This window comes from Vulpes lagopus, chromosome 7 (genome assembly GCF_018345385.1).
Source record: "Vulpes lagopus strain Blue_001 chromosome 7, ASM1834538v1, whole genome shotgun sequence".
Taxonomy (NCBI): Eukaryota; Metazoa; Chordata; class Mammalia; order Carnivora; family Canidae; genus Vulpes; species Vulpes lagopus.
Window position 1 is genome coordinate 94,228,773 of NC_054830.1, and position 26,038 is coordinate 94,254,810.

The 26,038-nt window shown below is 38.1% G+C and overlaps 1 protein-coding gene across 3 annotated transcripts in view; it reads right to left on the reverse strand.

The window, feature by feature from the left end:
* The window catches only part of ADAMTSL1 (ADAMTS like 1), an 882,039-nt gene that overhangs the window by 314,340 nt on the left and 541,661 nt on the right, over positions 1-26,038 (reverse strand). For all 3 annotated transcript variants that reach the window (XM_041761627.1, XM_041761624.1, XM_041761625.1), the window contains one exon: positions 10,404-10,449. In XM_041761627.1, coding sequence (XP_041617561.1) covers positions 10,404-10,449 — 46 coding nt within the window. The remainder of the gene's footprint in view (positions 1-10,403; positions 10,450-26,038) is intronic.

The following is a 26,038-nucleotide window of genomic DNA, read 5'->3' on the forward strand; positions in this document are numbered from 1 at the left end:
CCTTCCTTCTGTGATGACCATATTTCACTCAAGACTTTGAACAGAATTTGAAGCCTCAACTAAATGCATCCTAGGAGCCATGTGTAGCTTTGCTCATTGTAAGATTATAAAGAAAAAATATAGCCAAACCTCCAAGATATCCTCTTTAAATTTCACAATTTCCTTTGAAAAGAAAAGGGATGTTTAAAATGCAGAGAAAAACAAATGAAGAAAAGATTCCTAGAAATGCAATACAGTCAGAAAGTGGATTGACTAATTAAATAATGGCCTTAGCTCAGAAGGCTTAGCGCAAAGGTCTGTGAGTGATTTCTCAGAGGAAAGAGTGTAAGAATTTATGTTGCCTGAGTTTCAACACATCTTGGTGTTAATTGGAAGATTTGATGCTGCTTATCATTTCTAGTCTCATGGAAAGCAGGCTGAACACAGACAAGTATTTGCACGTTAGCAACCTATGCATGGCAGCTTGTTTAGTTTCATTCCATGAGGCTCTTTGCCAAGGGAAGAACTGCAGTAGTAATTTCTTTCAAAGTCACTGTCAAATCCCTGCTTTGAGCTTCTATCTGGGTCACCAGAGGCCAGCATACATTTTGTGTAATTCAGAAACTAGGACTTGAGAGAGTAGGTTTTGAGAAATACTGACTCAGTAAATTTATATCCTCTTGACAGGAGGAGAAGCTCAAAGAAGAGGGAATTGGGATGTTTTCAGTAAGGATACTTAGATTTGCCTTTTCTGTTGCATTTGATTTGCTCATTTAAAATTCTCAACAGTTCATATGCTTCTAGCTTTGAAGAACTATAATTGCTACAGTAAACTTATTTGAGTATCTCTTTTGCTAAAAAAAAAGCATATGTTGTAAAAATGTTTGAACCTTAACCTTTTTGTATTTTAGTTTTGTTATTTGCTAAAACGAGTCACTCTAGATCATTGATTTACCTCTTGCATTATGCTGAGATAAGCATGGTTTTCAGCATTATACAAACCTAGCAGCATCACTAGATAAAGTATTTTATCTTTTTTAAATTTCAAATTTCTTTATCTTTAAAATCAGGGTAATACTTTTCAAGATGGTGTGAGAATTAAATGAATTAGTCACTAGCACTAGGCCTGGTACCTGGCAGATATCCAAAACGAACACATTCCTTTCTAATTCTAATCTTCTGTAGATCTATGACTTGGCCGGGATCCTTTGAGGTGAATGATCAGTGTTCTAGTCATTTTCAAAAGAGATGCCAGCACATAGAGGAGAAAGATCCTTGCCAGTGGTTATGGAGCTTGCCGTGAAAGGGACTCATATCAGCTTTTCTGGTCAGATAAATCCCAACAGTAGGAAAATGATAGACAATCCTTCAGTCCCCAGCATCAGGTGAATCAATCAAGGATTTTTCTTCCTTTCAAAAATCTATCAAGCTAGTACTTTACCATGAGTAACAAGACACATACCTGCAAAAGGTCTAGCTGATCTCTTTCCTCAATATGACAAATGATCATGATGATATTGAAGGAAACAAATTCTGGGTTGACCAAGCAGGCATTCCTGTTCATACCAACAGCCTTAAGAAAGCAGTTGCGTGACATGTAGCTATCAATCCATAGGAAAAAAACATATCTGTTATGTGAGGCACTCTGTGTTCTTATCATTTAGCATCATATGTGTGAACTAGAACACATGACTTCAGGGAGTCCAGCTCCTGTCACTAAAAGGCTATTCACAAGTATTGTCAACGCTCCTTCTGACAGTCTCCATGGGATGTCGCTGGCTTAGAATAGACTAACGACGACCAACTTAGGTGGGTAAATCCCCTATGGCCTTTAAATATACCAGAAGGATGCCAATAAGTAGAAATCAGTCATAACAATATATATCCTTTTGTGTTTTCCCCAACGATTTGGAGTTCTTTACGTTATCTTGAGTTAGGAACAAGGGCTAAATCATCCTCAGCTGGGGAATTTAGCTCTTTTGGCAGACCATCACTCACCATCATCTTTGCCATATAAGGTGGCAGAAGGAATGAAAATTCATTGCGTGTCTTCCATGTATTTACATCATTGCATGGATTTTTGTAAAGAAAGTGAACATGCCTCTTATTTCCACTTCATGATTGAGAAAACTGAGGCTGTGAAAAGTCCAAAGAGCTTGCCCAACCACAAAGTGAGCAACAGCAGAGCTGCCCAGCCGTGTTCTCTCCATGGAGTCATGTTCCTATCACACCCCTCCCAGAGAGTAAAAAGTTGAGGCAGAGGATAAGAAACACATTAAGAGAACACATTAAGGAGAAAGGAAAAGTAGAGAGACTTCGGAGGGGTCCAATAAAGACATGTCAGAAAAAGCATTAAAAAGAAAAGAAATGTGTGCAGCAGTCAAAAGAAGGCCTAGGGGAGAAGAAAAGCAGAAGGGCCCAATCCACTGGGGAGGAAAAATCCAAAAAAACTTGGCTAGCTGCCTGGCAGCAAGCACTGCAGAGAGATCTATATCCACCAGATCCACCAAATGAAGGAATCTGTGAATCATTAAAAAAATGTTTATTTCTTTATGCCACAAATGATAAAACAGTTAGTCATAAAATATGAGGGCTTTTTTTTTCCCCTGGAGTAATTGCTGCAGATATTTTCAACCATTTATTCTAAATGCTTAGTGTTTAACTATTGAAAGAGAAATGATGTGTTTTGAACCAAAATCAACCACGAGTTATCCACATAGTATGCTGCATACTTGCACTTAGAAATTAATTCATTTGCAGGACGGTCAAGGCTTGGTTAGCATTGGTACTAACAGAGGTCAGACAGGGACTCTGTCTTCAGAGAAATAATACAAGTCACTTATCACTTCTTGCCCCTTAAAAATTATTTTCCTTTGTTACTAATTTCAGCATACATAGAAAGAATTATGGTCCAAGTAAAGAAGATCAAGATGTTCCTGAAAATGCATTCCCTACAGAACATCCCTTTGTTTCAGCAGTAGTTGACTCTCAATGCTGAAAGGGAAAAAAAAAAAACACACACACACACACACACAAACCACAAAGCCCTACAAGTAGTTAAGTTGCCATTCTACATTCATTCTAGCTCTGTGGTAAGTTAGACTTGTTAGGGGGGGATATTGATTGGTCCCCTGAGATATGTTCCTGAGAATATATAGCAATTCCAACCAAACATTTGTCTGGCCAAAGAAGAGCCAAGCTTTATAGCTGCCAGAGACGTAACTGTCCAGCCTAGGGAGTGGGCACTGCATAGAAAGTCTGTTTTCTGGGGCGCCTGGGTGGCTCAGTGGGTTAAGCATTAGACTCCTGATTTCGGCTCTGGTCCTGATCTCAGGGTCCTGAGATCGAGCATCGTGTTGTGCTCCCTGCTCAGTAGGGAGTCTGCTGAAGATTCTCCCTCTCTGTCTGCTCCTCCCCTTCCACAGAGCAGTGAATTTTTCATTCCTTCTCCCCCCTTGCTCTCCTCTCTAAAATAAATATATAAATCTTTTTTTTTTTAAAGGAGGTCTGTTTTCCTATACTTCACCTAAAAGAAGGAGCATTATAAGCCTGTAGTTAGGCCAGAGATGAGGACTAATATTCTTGTTCCAGAGTACCTGGAACCTGTTTACTTGGCAAAAAAAAAAAAAAAAAAAAAAAAAAAAAAAAAAATCAAGAAAAGTTCTCCATGGCTCCACACAGGCTGACCTTCAGGAATTTAAAGTGATCTAATTTTCACTTTTTATAAATAGTGTATTCTCCTGGAAAGAGTACTTTGCCACAGGAAGGAGGAATTGAAGAGAAGGACAGAGGGAAGGCAGAGCCAACATTGCTGAGTCAGGCACCATGCTCACTGCTTTTTAGATGTTTCCCCGTCCTCAGAAAAACTCTGTGAGGTGTTTCCCCCTCCCAATGTTTCAAAAATAAATGTATATCCAATGGCTTTCAAAATATTTTGCCCTAACCTTATTTTCTTTTTTATATTTTTAAATTTATACCTGTAAGAGGAGAATCTATGTTTGTTGAAAAAAATCTGAAGTACTACAAAAGTATACAAAGAAAGGAAAGTCCTTATTAAATTACTCAAAATCTCTCTCTGCATAACATACTCACTGTGATCAGTTTGATATGTGCCCTTCAAGACTTTGTGGTATGTCACACACCCAGACATACCTCAATTTGGGGATTTTAAAAACTGACTGAGATCATATTAAAGATATTACTCCACAATCTGCTTCTTTTATACTTCATTTGTCTCAGAAAAACCTGAAAGGCTTATACATACATAAGAGGCTTATTATTTTTTTTAAGATTTTATTTATTCATGAGAGACACAGAGAGAGAGAGAGGCAGAGACATAGGCAGAGGGAGAAGCAGGCTCCCTGCAGGGAGCCCAGTGTGGGACTTGATCCCAGGACCCCAGAATTATGACCTGAACCAAAGGCTCAATCACCGAGCCAGCCAGGTGCCCCTTGACTTACTCTTCTTAGTGACTATATAGTCTCCATGGTGTGGACATACCACAGTTTATTTAACCAGCCCCCTTCCATTTGTTTCCAATTTTTAAACTACCATAAACATTGTATTAACAAACATTCTTTGGATATATATATGGAGGGTATTTTTATAGGTAAGAAAACACAGATGAACGAATTTTGTTTCAAAAGCACATAACTACTGAGTGGCTGCCTGTACTTAGTGATTACTGTTTTTAATCCTTTGTGTCCACAGGGCTGAAAAATGAAGTGTGTCCTTTAAATCACTCTCACCTCCCAGCCACACATCTTGATGGCCTCTCAGAGACTGCCATTACCAGGCTAAATGCACATGCGTAAGCATAGGAGAGGCTGGCCCCAATTTTGTTATATTAACTTACAATTGGAGACCTAATACAGTTACTTGGAAGAGACATGTGCTGTCAGAGTTTAAAATGAGAGTGCTCTCTTTCTCAAGGAAGATTATAGGAAAAATTCCTGCTTTTCAGCTGGATGGGTCATTAAGAAGGGAATCATGAATGAATCCAGCAGGAAATACCATTCGTAGGTCCGGTGCTACTGAGTCTAGTCAGCCTTTCAGAGGACCACTCTGGATGCCCAGGGCACCCTCTGGAAGCCCCCCTGGAGTAAGGGGAGGGTTTTGAACATTTACTAAGAAGAAATCAACATTCTTTCCCTCAGAATTTCTTTCTCAGGTAAGAAACTTATTACTTGAGGTTAAGAAAACTCCACTTCCTTTCATGTATTTCAGACTCAGACTAACTGGGTCTGGGCCTAGAAAAGAAATGCACAGAAGGGGTGAGCAACCCCCTTCCTGTCAGCCTTCTGGTCCTCCTGCAAACAATGCCCATCACCCTTACTCAGAGGCTATGAATTCCCCTTGTGGAATAACACTTGGGGGTAAGTTCACATTCCTCAGCATAGGTGAGTACCTCTTTTCCCAGACCATAGCTGGTACCATGCCTCATAAAATGACCTACCAGTGTCTCAGAGAAGCTGGCTTAGAAATGTGGCTTTCCAACCAACTTTAGTCTCATAGATTTTTTTTTTTTTTTAAGAATAGTAAAGTGTGACAGTGAAGCAATAAAACCTTAATAAAGAAGTTAAGAGCACCATCAGCTACCACAGGCACCTTGGCTCTTTTGTTGCTCAGTATGGTCACTGTCTCCTAAACATCAACTCTGGTAAAGATTAAGGATGGTGACAAAGAAACAGTTTATAAGTAATGTGATATTAGTCTAAACACACTGAAAGTCAATTTAAAATGTCTAGTTGAGATCAAGGGTCTCAGATTTGAGAACTAATTTGAATAAACATGAAGATGTGACCTAAGGAAACCTTTTTGAGGGCCCCAGGGAAGACCTGAGACCTATGTGACCCACTTGAGTGGTTTGCTAATTGACACCTATAGTTTTTCCCATTAGTAGCCTTAGTCTTTCCTTCCAGAAGGCCCCTGCCACTTTTCTAGACAAGAGCAGGGACTGTGAAATCCAAAGTGTTGGATGCACTTTGTCCTTAGAAAAGGAAATAGTCTACTTGGAACAGCTAGAGACAGTAGAAGAAGGTAGCCTGGGGGTGCTTAGTTGGTTAAATGTCTGCCTTCTGCTCAGGTCACAAACTCAGGGTCCTCAGATGGAGCTCCGCATCAGGCTCTCTGCTCAATGGGGAATCTGCTTTGCCCTCTCCCTTTGCCCCCCACCCCAGGCCCCTACTTGTTTGCTCTCTCTCTCATATAAGTGAATAAAATCTTTTAAAAAAAGAAAAGAAGGTAGCATGATTATGAGAACTAGGGAAACGTCATGGGAACATTCTTTACTGACACACCCTGTCTGTAGAGTGATGAACAAGAAAACTGTAAAAGGAAGTGAACTGATTTTTCAGGCAATGCAAAAAAACTAGAAAAGTGAGGAGATGCTTTCTCCTCCTCAGCCTCAGATAATAAGAACCCAAAGAAATGTCAGAGGCAGCATCTACAAAGAATAGAAAAAGAGGGTGAATCTTTGGAGAAGTGGTTCAGAAGAGCCCCAAGAAGCTGTCAAGGATTAAGGGCTGACCCTGGAGGCTTAGGTGAAAAGAGATCCTTGAGTTTTTCCAAAACAAGTATTTAAAAGGGGAATATTTAACAACTGAATTGCCCTGAACTTCATAGTTTGAGAAATTGTAATGTGATTATGAAAAGATTCTTTCTTATGAGATTTTTCGTTTATTTTTTTGGCAATGTTGCTTCTGTCGTGGCCAAAAGCCAGAAAAAAAAATCTTCAAATGATTTGAAGACTTTAGATTCTCATAAAAAACTCAGGGTCAGTTTGATTGTACAAGCTGTAAAGAGTTGGCTCATGTAACGCTATGGGTTTAAAATAAAATTAGGTCAGAGTCTTAGCCTACATCTGTCCACAAAAGTGCTCATAATGATAGCAAAGAAATTGTGGGCTGTTTCTTTTTTTCTTTTTCTTTTTTCTTTTTTCTTTTTTCTTTCTCTCTCTCTCTCTCTCTCTCTCTCTCTTTTTTTTTTTTTTGTGGGCTGTTTCTGAAGAGCTTTAGGGAAAGGGTAGGCAGACATCTGCTCATGATGCTTTAGGCATTCATCTACTTAGGAGAGTTTGGACCCTTTCCACTCTTTTAAAGGCTATAAAGGACTAGAATGGACATTATGAAGATTTTTAAATAACATCATGGTAGTTAAGAAAAGAACTGATATATAAGATATCACTAAATTAAAAGGGATAGTAAAGAAAACCAATGAGCTAAAGTATATTTCCATTAAACATTTTTTATAAACATTTTTTATACCATTTCTAAAACAAACTCTGTCAGGGCCATTTTTTAAAAATTCAAGAACTACAGATTTGATTCTTTTAACCAAACAGCAATTGAACCGTGTGGCACCTGGTGTCCTCAGTGAAAATACAGAAATGAACTAGGCAAAATTTTCCACCAAACCATTACTCTGACTCCCAATGATCATGCCTTCTAGTTGTTGGCGCTCTCCTTGGTTGTGCGTTAAAAATATTTATACTTTTCATTCATCTTGGTCTCTCTCAGCCCATCTCATCTGTACTCTAGCTGTGGGTCATCTCTATACCTGCCCCAGTGCATCACGGTACCACCGGCCTAAGTCCTTATGCCCTTCTGATCTTGTTTGCTGTCAGATCAAGCTGACATCTGAACCGCCTCTTTGCCATCCAACAATTTTTTTATTTTGCTTTGCTGGCTTCCACTTGATTCCCCCAGTAGCTGTTGTAGGTCTTCATGCTGACTGCTTCGGGTTCAACTCACCTCCTTCACTTAAAAAAAATATATATATACATATATATTTTTTTAAATTTGTTTATTCATGAGAGACACAGAGAGAAAGGCAGAGACATAGGAAGAGGGAGAAGCAGGTTCCCCATGGGGAGTCTGATGTGGGACTGGATCACAGGACCCTGGGATCATGATCTGAGCCAAAAGCAGATGCTCAACCACTGAGCCATCCAGGTGTCCCACCAAGATTCCTCTTCTTGTCATCCGCTGTCTCCTTTGGGGCCTGGGACTTCAAGTATCCCTTGACCTCCTCATGTCATCAATCTCTCCTTTTTAGATCAACTTATCTCTCAAGGTTTCCTCAGTACAAACAAACCAACTACCCACCTACCTCTATGTGATTCCACCAATGATGGAGTCTGTTAATGCTCTGTTAATGTTTCATAAGAATAGCTTATACCCATTAACTCCATGTTCTCATTGATACTTTTTTTTTTTACCTCCTGTGATCTTGATTTTGTCCCTAGTACACTATAGAAACAGTTGCCCCAGCAGCCCTTTTTTTTTGGTGTTCAACCTCTTGGCAACATTCATCCTACTGAACACCTTTAGAAATTCTTATGTCTTCTGCTACTTCTCTCATGATGCCTTGTGTGATTTACCTGCCTCTCGTGTTCTCTCTTTTATTTTTAAGATTTTATTTATTTGTTCATGAGATTGAGAGAGAGAGAGAGAGAGGCAGAGACACAGGCAGAGGGAGAAGCAGGCTCCATGCAGGGAGCCCTATGTGGGACGTGATCCCAGGTCTCCAGGATCACGCTCTGGGCTGAAGGTGGCGCTAAACCTAGGCTGAGCCACCCGGCTGCCCTCATGTTCTCTTTCTGTCTGAATACAGACATTCACTGAGGTTCTGCGCTTCTCTCTGGTTAGGATTCTACATGCTCTACCTAAGGAACTGTTTCTAAGTCTTCAAATGTTATACATCTTATTTGTGTTTTTCTGTGGCTTATGCCTTGATCGCTTTCCTAAGGCCAAATCCCCATTGCAATAGTTGAATATACCACCTATACCGGCCTGCAAGTCAAACTCTTTAGTGTTCTTACATCAAATTGGTCATTTTCCTCTCCCAAACCTCCTACCAACGCTCCTGGTTTTGATAATGGTATCCACCATTCTTTCAGAGGCCTGAGTATCCATTTAAATTCAGCAAATTTCTATTGTGTGCTTAATATGTGCGAGTCAACATTTCCAGGCATGGGGGATAAAGGGGTGAACATGAGGCATGAGGCTCCTATCCTCATGGAGTTTACATTCTAGAGTGTGGAAACAGAAAACAAGCAAGTCATCAAAGAATATAAACTTTGGTAGAGATTAGTTCTACAAAGAAAGTCAAAGTACTGTAAAGGAGGCAGACTAATTGCTGTGAGAAATGGTGGGACTGGGCAGTGGGACAAGCACATCAGATAAGGTGGTCGAGGAAACTCCTCTGAGGAGCTGGTAGCTGAGCTGAATGGAATGAGGAAAATGTGAATCCCATAGAGGAGAAAAGAGCTCCTCTAACAGAGGATGGGCCAGCCCAAGGGCTAAATATGTATACACCTCTCTGTTTCCTTTATTCTCACTTCAACTCATCATTCTAATTTAAATTACTTGTGAAGTCTTGCAAAGTGACCTTAATTTTTATCTGTCACGTACCTATTTCCTTCTGGTGTAAGCCCTGTTTGTATCTTGCTCCCCACTCATTTCCTGTTCTGGAGTGTCCCTCATATTGTTACAGAATTCATCTCCCTGAAGTGAAAGAGACTATAATATCATTGTCTTGCTCCAAAGCCTCTAGTGATCCCCCATTATTCACTGAATTAATATCAGTTTGGAAGACTAACATTCAAATCTGTTCAAGTTGTAACCTCAGAATATCTTTCAATTATTTTCTTCCATACTGCCAGGCACAATCCTATCCAAATTTGTACACAGAGCACACCTTGAACATTTCTGCATCCAAAGTTGCCCATTGCGTCCCCTTTACTTGGACTGGCTGTCACCCCCTCACACTCACTGTGGATCAGTCACAGCCCTCCCGGTCCTCTAAGCCCCACCTCAGATCCTTTTTCCTTGAAGAGCCTTCAGATGCCTCTCCACTTTTAACCCACAAAGAATTTTATACTTTTCTTATAGCATTTGTCATACTTTGTGCTAGAATGTGGTTATTTGCACATCTATCTTCTCTCTCTGCATCTTACTTTATCACAGATGTTTCCAGACAGTGACCACATGTTATTTTTCCTTGGACTAGTGTAATGCCTCACACATAGTTGGCACTGAACAGTATTTGTTGAATGAATGAATGAATTTGTCAAATCTGAGTTTGATTAATATCTATTTCACAAGACCCCAGTGGTTTCCCTTTTATCATTCCTCTACTTGGTTCTCAAGAGACTTAGATGTGAAAAGTCAGAAAGCAGAAAAGTACAGAGTCCCTGTTTTGAAATAGTCTAGTTAGTTGAAATCTGGCCAACTCATTGAAAGTTTATATTAAGGAATATTAAAAATATCTATTTTTTTAAGATTGCATAATCACTATAGTGTGAGACAAATAACTCTTACCGAAACAGTAATTAATTTCTTGTTCAGGATACATAAAACTGCTTAGCATTATTCAGTTGTTTAAAAAATACATGATCACAATCACAGGAGCTCAATACTTACCACATTACTGCATGTTCTATATCGGATATTTCTTCCCTCACAGCTCCTACATGACAAAGGAGAAATAAAATCATTACTACCTGTGAAAGGCTCAAAATTGAAACAATTTGCTTATAAAAGCAATTTTCTCTTAATTCTAATGTACAAGTGTTTCTTTTCTTTTCTTCTGAGTAACAATGTTCTTAGAGAAGTTCCTATCAAACACTAAACAGCAGATCTCAAGAAGTTGTACGTGCAAACTGATTTTTCCATGAGGGCTGAAACTTAACCTTTGTTTTGCTTCAAAATTTTTTTACAATAAGCACTTACAGTTGGTGCTTATTTAACCAAGTAAGTAAGGCAAGGTTTTCTGAAAGTGAATCCTGTCTTCCTAATTACTTCTAGTATAAAACCTGAAGAGATATTTCACTGAAAAAAGTGTAGATCTGGAATATGGTAAAAATGAGACTTACTATTCAACATGTCTTAAAATGACACACTTAATACCATGAAAACACATAAATTATTTTTATTTCTAAAATACATGCTCATTGTAGCGGTTTTGGGAAAGAAAGATTATATAAACAAAATCCCCTATAGTTGTGTCATCTAAGGATAATCACTACTATTTTGGTTTTATTGATTTCTTCTCAGTGTGAAGGAAATCGCATCACCTATACCATTTTGTAGTTTGGGTTTTTTTTTTTCCACTTAAAATTTTTGGAAGCATTTTCCCTTACTGTTAAATAACTTTAAAGACATAGCTTTGAGAGCTACATACTATTCCATTAAATAAGGTAACATAATTTGTATAATTATTCTTCCATGACTTGTCATTTAAGTAATTTCCAATTAGGGGCATGATAAATGATAGTGTGATAAACTATGTCCATGTATATGTTTTATCCAAGTTTCTGACTGTGGCTGTAGGATAGATAAATTTCTAGAAGGGGAATTACTGGACTAAAGGGAATGAACTTTTATAAGGCTTTTGATAAATATGCCAAATTGCATTCCATAAAAGTTGTACCGTTCCATACTCCCATCAGCACTACATGGGAGTTTCCATTTTACTGAATTTTTGTGAACAAAAACAATTCTTGATTAAATATTCAATGATGACACTTAAAACAAGGACAGCAGTACTTTGCTATTTGCAAAATAAGTCATACTTTTTACAAAACAAGTAAAAATATAATCTAAAATGCTGAGAGAATGGTATATAATAACTAATAGTTATGAAATCCCAGGTACATTTCTAGGTTTGTTATATGTATTAATTTATTTAATCTTCCTTAGAAAACTCGGGCAGCCTGGGTAGTTCAGCGGTTTAGCGCCACCTTCAGCCCAAAGCATGATCCTGGAGACCCAGGATCGAGTCCCACGTCAGACTCCCTGCAGACTCCCTGCATGGAGCCTGCTTCTCCTTCTGCCTGTGTCTCTGCCTCTCTCTCTCTCTCTCTCATTCTCTCTCTCTCTCCCTCCCTACCCCCCAGTCTCATGAATAAATAAATAAATAAAATCTTTAAAAATAAATAAAATAAAATAAAATAAAATAAAATAAAATAAAATAATCTTTTCAAGAACCCTGGGAGATAGGGTACCATTATTATACCTATTTTATAGATGAGAAAACTACAACTTAGGGATGTTAAGTAACTTGCCAAAATCCCATAAGTATTAAGTAGTAGAGATGAGCTATGAAGTTCAGGCAATCCAGCTTCAGAGCTTACACTCATAATCATGATGATTTACTACTTCCTAATTTCCCTGTTTGTTCTGCAAATATCCATTGAGCTTTTATTATGTGCTAGGCTATGCACTTACTTCTGGAAATACAAAGAAGATTGAATATGATTTTGTCTTTGGTATTAAGAAAACCACTCATGGAGTTATAATTCAGTGTAGGAAAAACTAGATGGTATTTGTATTAGGTCTTAAGGATTTCATCAAATAGAGAATAGCATCTGAAAATATAATTACACCAAGACTGTCTTAAAGAGATAGAAAGGTCCCAGGCCTCAAGACTTGACTATGAACAGTCTGACAAAATAACACGCATTAGCAATAGAAAGTGGGAAAGGAAAGGAAGGGCTGGCCAGGCATTACAATCATAGAAAAGAAGAGAATGACACAGATAAGTGGATGTTAGTGCCCAGCCTAGCAATGTCCCAGGCAAAAGGCCAATGAACTTCATGTCCTCCAGGTCCCATTGGCAAGGCTGTTGCTATCATGATATAGATACCTCATGCTAACTTAGCTGATGCCAATTAATGTTGTATTCATCCCAGGAATACCCCTTGCTACAATGCCACGTTGACCAAGCAACTTGCCAAGAGTGATCTGGTTTCTCGGGACTACTGAGAGGCAGAGTGTGCTTGTCATGCTGACGTGGGTATTTTGGTCCATGTGGTAGTCCTATTTTTCATCATAAGTTAATAAATAAACTAGCATTCTAGTTTGAAACATTAATCTCATGCGTCAAAGCATTGTTGAGTCCACCTTCAAGAAAAGGATCTGTTCTTGGTATGATAGCTGAAAAATACCAGGTTTCTGAGGCTAAAAAGATAACTAGGCTCCAGTTGATGGTAAATTTACAAGGTAATGAATTCTACAACCCACAGGCCTCTGGTAGCATGCCATTTAGACACTGGTCTTGGCTGGATATGATAAGTTTTCAGTTTTGAAGTTCTGAGTACATATGTGACATGGTATAATGGTTAAGAGTACCCACTTTGAAACCAGAATGCTCTTTTTGGAATCTTGATTTCTTCTGCAGTTTCAATATCTCAGTTTTATCATCTGTAAAATGGGATAATATTATTTATCTCCTGGGATTATCATGAAGATTAACTGAGTTAATATTTGTGAAGTACTTCCAGTGGTACCTAGCACACAGTAAATATTATGTAGACACTTGATACATTAATTGCATAATAACTACACAAATATAATAGATATTGAAGAAGTGTTAAGGATATGTGGAGAAGAAACCACAGGCAAAGGCATAGAGGTATAAAAAGATATAGTTTTGCTTTATTGGAGTTTGGGGTTTATGTGGGGAATTATAGATGAGAGAAATACCTTCTAATTTTGAACTTGGCAATAGACAAAGGGGAACCACCAAGGTTTTAAGACCTTAAAGCTCTATGTTTTTCACCTCCTTTTGTTTTCTTTCCTAGACTTATCCCCCTGAAAGGAATAATGAAAACAACTCTAAATTAAGAGTTTGAAGATGTAGGTTGTAGACTTTGCAGTTCTTGCATAAGCCTGTTGCCCTCTCAGTGTCTAACCCTTCTCAGCTGTCAAATATATGTTGGAATGGTAGGGCACAAAGCTGTGATTACTAGCTGAGATAATTTATAAAAGCTCTGTTCAAATGCCAAGGGGTTATTATCAAGATATCATTTACTAAAAACCAAACCAAAACAAAACAAAAAAGCAGAAAAATACCTGCTTAACGAGCCTTTCCCCATGTATTTTCAACTATAAACACATGTTTTAAAAGCATTCTTGAAAAATAGGAGCTATAAGCACATCATAAAAAGATTGTTTTAAATCCTTATTATTTAGCAAAAAAAAAAAACCAACACAAAAACAAAGAATAACACTTGCTTCAATTTCCAAAAAATATCCTGTAATTGTCTAACACTTCAGATTGATTTGCAAATAATTTTATCTTTCCCCTGAATTAACCCTTCCCTTTACTTGTATACAGTATTACTTTATTTAGTGAGAGCTTCTTTCTTTGGATTATTTATTTATTTATTTATGAGGGACACAAAGAGAGAGGCAGAGACATAGGCAGAGGGAGAAGCAGGCTCCTGGCGGGGTGCCTGATGCAAGACTGGATTCCAGGATCCCAGGATTAAGATCTGAGTCAAAGGCAGACACTCAACCACTGAGCTACTCAGGTGCTCAAGAGCTTATTTCATTTAACTGACTAACAAATGATATTAAAGCAGTCATGCTGGATTTTGGAAAGGTCCTCATTACTGAAAAACATTATCAAATTGTGGGTAACCACAGTAATTCTAGCCCTTCTGATATATTGAGTGCCTTCTACAGGTATCTGGCCCATACATAGTCTGTGTACATTATTAAGAAGCTTCTAACAACTCTGCAAGTTTTCATCATTCCCATTTAATAGATGAAAAAATTGAGATGAGAGAACCAGGGTCTGGAACCCAGATTTCCCAAACTCTAAAGCATGTAAAACAATAAAAAATGGAACAAGATTTGCTTAAGATGTGTAGGTACTAGATGATATCTGGGGAACCAAGATGAGAGTTGGCCCGGGGGTTACCTGCACCTAATTGTTACCATATAAATTTATCAGCTGCTCTTCAGTTCTGGTAAATTCACTTCTAGTAAGTAAAGGATACCTAAACACACATTGTACATCGGGAACATCTCTAAGAGAACCACGCTCCTCTATAAAAAGTAACATGAAAGAACTTCGGTGAAGAGAAGCTTATACTTTTTGAAAGTTCAAACTGATTAAACCAAAATATACATTTTATTTAAGTTAATGAAGTGACTATTCCACCACAAGGATTTGATTCATGCCAAGTGTGAATTTCTTCATCCAAGGCATTTATCTAGGCACAAAAGCCTCAACTGGGGATCAAGCAGTAAAAAATATTTTCTCCCTTTCTTTAACAGTTTGTTAATATAAAACAGCCAAATGGTTTTCTTCACATTTAAACAAAATAAAATTCACCTCTAGGAATGAAAACAAGCAGAGATTTCAATCCAAAATGGTTTCCGAAGCAAGTTTCATAGCAAGCAATGGGTTCCGAAGCAATCTCTGTTATAACTGATAACAGAGATTTTAAATAAATGCATCCTCTTGATGTAAACTATAGAAGGGTTTCACAACTTAGCTCACCAGTGAGCTAAGGGCTGTGCCAGTTAAGGACTCAGAACTGGTTCAAGTATGAAAGAACAAAACACAAATATTCAAATATATTCCAAACCAGATTTGTATGGAAAGTTCTTTCTATGTGTTTATTTATTTATTTTAGCGCTTTACTTCTAACCAGTCATGTATTAATTTTGACTTAATTCCTTCTCTCAAAAATGGAAATCATCTCAATGACAAGCTATTCTTTGTGAATTATTCAGACTTTAATTCACTTATAATGAGATTAGTGTAAGCTTGAGGCACACTTTATTGGTCTCTAATTAACACACAACAAACCATCTGAACTCTTCCAGTTCTTAAAATCCTGATATCTTAAAAAAAAAAAAATCCTGATATCTTTGTTTCAATTACCATAATTTGACAACCATTGAAGAGATGAATTACCATGGAAAATTAGAAGCTCCCTTTCCAGGCTTTAGCATTTTATTGGCCCCTACTTCCCCATCCTCCCACTTACATAATTTAAGTCTTTAACATAGGGAGGCATATTCAATTTATCCCTCACTAAGAATTTTAAAAATGGGCATAACATCAATTTTTAAAATTTATTTATTCATGAGAATTTTATTTATTTGTTCATGAGAGACAGAGAGAGAGAGAGAGACAGAGAGACAGGCTCCATGCAGGGATTCTGACACGGGACTCGATCCCAGGTCCCCAGGACCACACCCTGGGCCAAAGGTAGGCACCAAACCACTGGTAGGCACCAAACCACTGAGCCATCCAGGGATCCCATAACATCAATTTTTACCTCAAAATTCTTCTTATCTCCTCCTAAGCCAACAGATTCTTCTGGGGCTATAACCAGACTCATCCTTGGTGTCAGGAAAGTGTTTCAGGAAAGTGTGGTAACCATGTGTTTAAGACTCCAGTATTCTTGGGGCACCTGGGTGGCTCAGTAGTTGAGCGTCTGCCTTGGGCTCAGGTCGATCCCGGGGTCCCAGGATGGAGTCCTGCATCAAGCTCCCGGCAGGGAGCCCGCTTTTCTCTCTGCTTATGTCTCTGCCTCTCTCTCTCTCTGTGTCTCTCATGAATAAATAAATAAAATCTTAAAAAAAAAAAGACTCCAGGATTCTTAAATACTGCTCAAGAGTGCTGCTCAGTATGAACCAACCAGGTTATTCTATTTCTTGGAATACCTCCTGGCTTTCAAATATGGACACATGGGCAAAGAACTTTAAAATACTACCATTCCTCTGTTCATCTCTCTCTTTTTAGTTATCCAGAAGGAAACCAGAAGCTCTTCACAAGAGGACAGGTATAAAACCACATTGGCAGTTGAAGCTGACAGAAGGACTCTGGGGTCCTTCAGACTGTGGATCCTAAAAGGAGCATAGTTGAGACAAGACAAGAAGACTTACAGCTGGAACCAGGGCTCTGGGTAGTATTGGTGCAGGTTTTCCTCCCTTACTTCAATTTGAGCCTCGCAGTATTCACTGGAACTCTCTTGCAGGAAGATGTCCCCAAGGAGCCATTTAAAGCACTTCTACATTTCTGGGATTTTTTTTTTTTAACAAAGTCCTCAAGAGGAATAACAAATTCTGAGAACATTTGAGAAGACCAAGTGCAAATGCACCATTGGACTGCTTTTCATTTTCCACAGACAAATTACTGTAAGAGGAAACAACACTTGATACCAATCAACTTAGCTATTAAAAAGGAAGTTACGTGAACCTCTGGACCCTGTGTGTAAAGCTATCCTCAGATGCTCACTGTCCTCATCCATGGGTCAAACCAGATGATAAAAACTAAGGTTTAGAACGTGCAGTCTATGCATCACAGATGGTTAGTGGTGATCTTGCCTTACAGGGTGTAGAAAAAGGAGTTGGGGTCATGCCACTGTGGTGGGTTTCCTAAGTCCTGTGTTCTCTTCTTTCCTTTAGCTCTGTTTCACTTGTTTGTTTTAAAAAAGTAATTCTTTAATGCCCTGCATTTTATGTTTATAATATTTATTTATTTAAAAAGATTTTATTTATTTATTCATGAGAGACACACAGAGAGAGGCAGAGACATAGGCAGAGGGAGAAGCAGGCTCCATGCAGGGAGCTGGATGCAGGACTCAATCCCCAGACCCCAGGATCACGCCCTGAGCCAAAGGCAGAGGCTCAACCACTGAGCCACCCAGGCATCCCTATAATAATTATTTAATTCTAATTTAGAATATCTTTCATGAGAATAAAAATGAGCCTTGTTCATGTGCAAATTTTATTTGTGTGGTGCTTAGTCTCAGCAAGAGGAGCAAGTTCAGCACCACCCCTTCTTCAAAACGTATCTACATAAAAACAGAGTAGAATGGTAGCTATCAGGTACTGTGTGTGTGTAGGAATTAGGGAGATGCAGTTTACAAACTTGCAACTAGTAGATAAATAAGTCCTGGAAATCTAATGCACAGCATAGTGATTTAAAAATACTGTATCATAAGCTTCAAAGTTTCTAAGAGGGATCTTAATTCTTCCAACCATAGAAATGAAATGATTATGTGACATATTAGAGATGTTAGCTAATAAAGAACTAGTAATCATACTGCAATATATAGATGCATCAAATTAACATGTTGTATGCTTTAGAATTTTTATGATATACCTGATATGGAGTTAATATTCAAGATACATAAAGAATTTATATAACAACACCAAAAAAAATAAAGGAAAAAGAAAAAAAATCTCACTAAAACATAAGCAGAGAACCCAAATAGACATTTTCTAAAGAATACATACAAATGGCCGACACATGAAAAGATGCTCAACATTATTAATCATCAGAAAAATGCAAATCAAAACCACCATGAGATATAACCTCATAACCATCAGAATGGCTAAAATAAAAAAGATAAGAAATAACAAGTACTGGTGAGGATGTGGAGAAAAAAGAACTCTTGAGCACTGTTGGTGGGAACATAAATTGGTGTAGCAACTATAGAAAAGAGCAGGAAGTTTCCTCACAAAATTAAATATAGAAATACCATAAGATCCAATAATTCCACTGCTGGGCATTTACTCAAAGAAAAGGAAAACACCAATTTGAAAAGATATAGGCATCCTTGTGTTTATTGCAGCACTATTTACAATAGCCAAGATACGGAAGCATCCTAAGTATCCACTGATTAGTGAATGGATAAAGAAGATGTGACATATATATGCAAGGGAATATTATGCAGTCATCACAGAGGATGAGATCTTGCCATTTGGAACAACATGGATGGACCTAGAAGGTATTATGTTAAGAAAAATAAGTCATACCGACAAAGGCAAATACCATATGATTTCACTCATATGTGGAATCTAAAAAACAAAACAAATGAATAAATAGTAGAATCAGACCTATAAATACAGAGAATGAGCTGATGATTGCAAAGGGAAGGGGCTAAGAGATGAGAAAAATGGGAATAAAAACCAACAAATCAACACATCGCATACCTTAAACCTGTACAATGTTATATGTCAGTTATATCTCAATAAAAACCTATCTACAGATAACCGTGTTTCTACTATATATTCATTATATACTTCAGTTCTGAACAATTGGAGATGTTCTAGTATGCATTGCCAGTGAGTGCTGTATTAATGTTAATAGATTTGAAATAATTTTTTTTTTTTTGAGAGAGAGAGAGTGAGAAAGAGTGAGAGCAGGGAAGGGGCAAAGAGAGGGGAAGAGAATCTCAAGCTCTGACTCAGGGCTTGATCTCAGGACCCTAAGATCATGACCTGAGCCAAAATCAAGAGTCAAACAATTAACTCTAACCTGCAACAGCCATGAGCTCCCAGACCACCACCTAGCTCAAGTAATAAGAAACTTGCTCACTAAATTCTTCATAACAAGTAATGTTTACAGTGCCTGGGTGGCAGTTGTTAAGCCGCTGCCTTTGGCTCAGATCACGATCTCAGGGTCCTGGGATCGAGCCCCACATCATGCTTCCCTCTCAGCAGGGAGCCTGCTTTTCCCTCTCCCTCTGCTTCCCCTCCCCTCATGATCTCTCTCTCTTTATCTCTCTCTCAAATAAATAAATAAAACCTTAAAAAATCAAACAAGTAATACTTAAACTGGTGATACTTGCCAATGAGAAACCAACCTTAAACATTAAAAGGTGTTGGGATGCCTGGGTGGCTCAGTGGTTGAGCATCTACCTTTGGCTCAGGGCAAGATCCTGGGGTCCTGGGATCGAGTCCCACATCAGGCACCCCACAGGAAGCCTGCTTCTCCTTCTGTCTATGTCTCTGCCTCTCTCTGTGTGTCTCTCATGAATAATAATAAAAACTTTTAAAAAGTTAAAAGATGTCTTTGAAAAAAAAATAAAAGGTGTCTTTGACCTTTGCAGCAGACAATGTTTTTCCTCTTTGAGGTTAAATCTCCTTCCTTAGACAAAGCCACCAAAATTCTGGAAATAATGCATCTGCAACACATACAGCCAGCAAGGAAAAGTACCCTTGAAACATGGGAGAGATAGGTCTTTGGTGCTATGGGACTTTCAAAAGCATGCATAAAAAATATCTCTTCTTTTCAGCATTGAGTTGCAAGGTTCCCTAATCTCATGCAGAATGGCCTATTCATTTGGCACTGCCTCTTGTGCATGTGATACATCACGTGGCTCGAACAGATTAGTGCTAAGGGAGAGATTTATTTTTTTTTCTGAGTAGATAGATATACAAGCCAAACTATTATGACAACTTGATAAATGTAGCTTTTGAAAATGCTCTCTGTCGTAATAATACAACAAACAACAAGAAGGCATGCTGCCAGGCATCATCCATCAGTAGGTGAGCTGGCTGGGAATAGACACAGCCCTGGTGTCACACTAGCTCTTCTCAATCTGCCAGAGGCTCTAATGTGGCTCAGGCACATTAAGAAGAAGCCAAAAGAATAGTTGGCCTGAAAGCTGAATTTTCTAAGCAATTTAAACAGAATAGGGGGTAACAGAGGCCCAAATTTTAAAATGGTGCTATAAATGGAGGCCTTGACTTAAAAGTGCTTCTTTGGCATAGGTAACATATTTTTGTAACCTTAGTTTTATAATTCAACACCTCTGCTCTCTACTAATCTCTCATTATAAAAACATTCTGAATGCTGTGCCAGCTTAGAGACCCTGGTTTATGAATATAGAGAGGGGTTACTAAAACTTCATGTAGAGAACAAATTCAGTATGAATGGAAATGATGGAGGTTTGGGGAAAACATTCTGAGAAGACATCCCCTATGTTTGCTTGATCTTCTCTCTACCTTACGAAATTAAGGAAATCTTCATTGACTTTTACAGATTCTCTAGCAACAGCTAAGAGGCTACAGAATTGCTAAATTAAAATGTAGACTCACATGAGGATATTATAGACTGAATTTTGGAGAGTTTCAAGTTGGTTTATTTGCTATTATGAGTGTTTGGGATGTTCTAAATTATAGCTAGAAAAATCTCTGCCAATTTTTTTTCCCAAACAAGTATGATTTTACATATCTCTGCCTGTTCTTCAAAGACAGACATGCTACAACAAAGCATGAGTTTTCACAAATATGGGCTGAGGTTATGAAAATGAGGAGTACACTCATGCAATCAAAAAAGAAAAAAGCAAGAACAATGACAGTGTAAACCATAATGATCATGCCTAACTTCTAATGAAGCCAGAAACTGCTCCAAGCACGCTGCTCAGAAAATCTAATGAGAAAATGTACAATAAGCAGTCTGACAGTGAAAATGAGCCCCTGTGCAGGGTTTCTGGCTAAGAAGCTTTTGTATAATGCTTTCAGATTTATAGTCATTTAACACATTTATTGAGCCTCTAATCTGAACCAGTACTATGCAAGGTACTGTGGAAAACAGAAAAATGATGACCTGACTCTTTTGAAGTTATAATTTAGTTGGAAAAAAATAGATATGAGTCCACCTAAAACACACAACAGTATACTTCATAGTCAGTAGCTAGTGGGTATGATCTGGATACTAAATCCAAAAGGAGCTGGACAAAGGGACAAGCTGGTGAGAGAGAAGGCACCATATTAGGTGCAATGTCTGATATGGGCCGTGTGTGTCCCAAGAGTGTGATGGGAGAAAGGGTTACTCAAGAAGGAGCCTACAGTAGGTTCTTGGCCTTAATATTCTCTTCAGTAAATTTATCCAACCCTGAACTGGATAGGTATCTACTCTGTGCAAGGCAGGAAGATATAAAGAAAAGCAAGATAAAACCAGTGCCCATAAGCTGATAGTATAGAGGAAGACAGTACTGTCCACATAAACACAACACATGCCAGTTTATGTAATGGTAATTCAAAGTGGTGTGAACAATAAGGACTTATAAGTATAGCAAAGTGAGACTAAGGGACACTGCTGAGGATGCAACTTTAAAGCACATCAAGAATTTTGTTAGCTGGGCCTGGACATGGAGGGGCATTGGAGGTAAGTGGCTCATTAGAAGAAGAGGTGGAGAGACTAAAAGCAGTGTGGTTAGCATTTTAAAGGACCAGGACAGTCCTGCCATTGTCCAGGACCATTTTTCACTTAAAAAAAACCCCATATTTTTGGTTTCTTTAATTTACTCTTCTCCCCCACACTCTAGATTTTGATCTCTGAACCCTAGCGCCTAGCAAAGTGCTTGGTGTTTGGGTTATACTCCACAAGCATTTCTTAAGAAAAGAAAAGAAGGAGGGAGGGAGGGAGGGAGGGAGGGAGGAAGGACAGGAGGAAGAAAGGAAAGGCAAGTGGGAAGAGCGATGACAGAGAACAGAAGGAAATGCTGTCAGGGGAATTTCAGGCCATGAAGAACTGTTGACTGAGTATTTGCTCTAGGTTTTGAATCTTGAAACCTGATTAGAATCTTTCTACAATAAAATGAAGATGAAAAGTGTAAAATGAAACAAAATAGTTACCAGAGGAAAGAAACTCTGGCTTTTTTTTTCCCCCAGACTGTTTATTTTCACATATTTACTAAGTTGTATTTGTCACTGCGATGTATTTGCTCCCTCTGGAAGATGGCGGGGTGCAGGGCAGGGGCTTCCTGCCTTTGGCTCGAGATTCACTAGCAGGAAGGACACGCACTTTATTATACATACACACATGCCATAAGCTTTGCAAATGATCTTACATTTGCTCAGTAGCCAAAAGAGGCGAAGAATGAGAATAAAAACAAATGTGTTTTAGCAACATCAAGTCCAACTTTTCCATCTTCCCCATGAGGAAAATGTATATTATGAAACTCTAGGACTCTCACAACCTCACCCGATACAACCCTGGAGCTGGGAATTTATGAATTATTTTGGCTAGAGACAAAAGTTCTTCAATCCGCCCATATCACCCAGATGTCCATTGCAAGATGGGGGCCTGGAGAATAACAACATTTTTCTTTAAAACCATTCATATTAAGAGCAGCTTTTGTTCCTCTTCCTATCTGGCAGCAAAATGGGTTTTGACTGCATATGTGGAGGAGAAAAGCTCTCTGTCTCAGGCTCACACATTCAATTTTAGAGTTGAAGGACATCTTAGACATTCGTTGGATATAAATACTTATTGAACAGCTATTCTGTTCCAGGCACTATCCACTTGACATCATGGATGAACAAACGAAACCCCAGAAAAACTACAAACCCAATCCAGTGTCACATAGCTAGAACATAGTGGCGCTAAGACTCAAAATCATTAGTTTGATAAAAGCATAAAGGAGATAGTCTACAAAATAGGTTAAAGGTTCTCAGGGAGGCAGTGAAACACACTATTATGAGAGCCAGGCTCCCAAGTAGTGCCTCTCTCTCACTAGGAAGGGATCTCAATCTTGACCTCTAGTCCAAAACCTAGAGGTAGGATTGGCTACACAGCTACTTAAGGTTGGCATATGTAGTAAGGTTGCAGCTAATGATCCCACATGAATATGATGTTACTTAGTATTATATACTTATTCTTTCTGTCTCCAGGTAAAGCATCCTTCCCCCAATGTATACAATTCTGATGACTCTTATCTTTAGCTCGTCATATCTGGTATCCCTTTAATTTCTATCAATCTCTCTCTCTCTCCCTTTATCTTTCCTCCCCTTGCCCCTTCCTTCCTGCCAATCCCCTCTGCCCCATTGGTTGAAACTAAACAAAACAGGGTTAGATAAACTCCTCTTTTCTACTGCACAAATTGGGCCCAAGCAGAGATAACAGAACTCAAGTACTCTTAGGGAGCCTATTCAGGGTAATGACAGATGCTGATTTGAAGGTAGAAAGTTAAACTCTACTCTATGGATAAGAAATTTCATGAACTGAAGGGAGGTGGATCCCAGAGAATTTGCAAAAAATACTCCAGTCACTGGGCGTTAACTTAGTCATTTACTAACAACCTGGAGGCATAAAGGGTCATACATGTAAGCTTAATAATGCAATGGAAGGCAAGTTGAGAACTTACTTAGTCTATTTGCCAATTTGGGCAGGTTGACCTTGATGAATACTAGACAACTGTGTAACCATTCAGAAAAGGTATTCCCTTGGCTTGCAGAAGGGCAGGAACAATCACTACTTCTATGTCCTGATACGCTGGTGCCCAAGACCTTCCTCCCATGCTACTAATTGGATCATTTCATAGAAACTTGAGTGAGGAATGGAAACATATACAAATTTATCAGAAAATCCTTTCTCTTCAATAGAGTGGCAGTTTTAACACTGGATATACATTAAAATTATTTGGAGAGCTTTAAAATATTTTATTGTGATTAGGGCTCCACCCGAGATTTGAATTTAATTGGTTTTCAGCAGGGCCTAGATTTTTTTTTTTTTTTTTTTAAGATTTCCCTGTGATTCTAAAGTACAGCTAGGGTTAACACCATCGCCACATATGTATTACCTATTTACAGAACTGGGTGAAACTCTCTTCTTAAAATATTTTGCAATTACAATCAGCAGAAACTCAAATAGAAACTTAATAATTTGGTAAATCCCCCAAAGCAGGTGCTGAACCTTTGGGCCTTTTATCCTGAGTTATACCTAGTAACTTGCCTATATAGGGTAGATGTTCAGTAAATATTTATTAGCTCCATGAATGAAAATTGAGAAGATTCCCTCTCAGACGGTTTTACATTTTTAAGAATTTACCCATTTCTTCTGGGTTATCCAATTTGTTGGTATGTAATTGTTCATGATAGTCCCTTATGGTCTTTTAATTTATGAGGCATGCCTGTAATGCCTTCTCTTTCATTTCTGATTTTATTTGCATCTTCTCTCTTTTTTTCCACTTAGTCTAGCCAAAAGTTTGTTGGTTTTGCTTATCACTTCAAAAAAAAAAAAAAAAACAACTCTTAGTTTAGTTGAATTTTTCTAAGCTCTATTTGGTTTTTTGTTTTGTTTTGTTTTGTTTTTAAGATTTTATTTATTCATGAGAGACACACACAGAGAGAGAGAGAGAGAGAGAGAGGCAGAGACATAGGCAGAGAGAGAAGCAGGATCCATGCAGGGAGCCCAATGTGGGACTTGATTCTGGGTCTCCAGGATCACACCCTGGGCCGAAGGCAGGTGCTCAAACCGCTGAGCTACCCAGGCGTCCCTCTAAGCTCTATTTGATTCATTCTGATCTCATCTTTACTATTTCCTTTTTTCTGATAATTGTGGACTTAGTTTGTTCTTCTTTTTCTAGTTCAGCCCAATAAGAAATCAGAAGATTGAATCAAAAATCAAATATCTCCCAACAAAGAAAAGCCAGGACCTAATGGTTTCACCAGTGAATTCTACTAAACATTAAAAAATGATAATACCAATTCTTCTTAAACTCTTCCAAAAAATAGAAGGGGAAACACTTCCAAACTAATCTTATGAAACCAGTATCTCTCTGATACCAAAGCCAGACAAGTACACTGCAAGAAAAGAAAACTATAGGCCAATATCCCTAATGAACATGGTTGCAAAAATCATGAATACAATTCTAGTCACCTGAATTCAATAGCACATTGCAAGGTTTATACACCATGACCAAGTAGGGCTTATCTGTGGGATGCAAGGGTGGTATAACATATATAAATCAATCAAAGTCATACACCACCTTAACAGAGTGAAATGTAAAAATCATGGTCATCTCAGCAGATGCAGGGAAAAGTTGACAAAATTCAATATCTGCTCATGATAAAAAAAAAAATAAAACCTCTAAAAATAGGTGTAAAAAGAACTTACCTCAACACAATGAAGGTCGTATTTGAAAAACCCACAGCTAACATCAAAATAATGGGAAAACCTGAAAGCCTTTCCTCTAAAATTCAGTATACACAAGAATGCCCATTTTAACCACTTCTATTTAATGTAGAGCCAAAAGTCCTAGTTACAGCAATTAGATATGAAATAAGAGGCATCCAAGTTGGAAAAGAAGAAATAAAATATTCTCTGCAGATTACATGGTCATATATGTAGAAAAACTTAAAGAATCAGCAACAACAAAAAACTATGATAAATAATAAATTCAATAAAGCTTCAGGATACAAAGTCAACATAAAAATTAACAGCATTTCTACACATTAAGAACAAACTACCAGAAGAGGAAATTAAGAAAATCCCATTTACAACACCATCCAAGAGAATAAAGTGCTTAGAAATAAACTTAACCAATTAGGTGAAAGACTTATACCCTGAAAACTATAAAATAATGATGAAAGAAATGAAAGGCATATATAAATGGAAAGATAACCCATGTTCACAGATTGGAAGAATGTCCGTGATACTCAAAGTGATCAATAGAGTCAATACACTTCCTATCAAAATTCCAATGGCATTATTTACAGAAATAGAGAAACAAAGC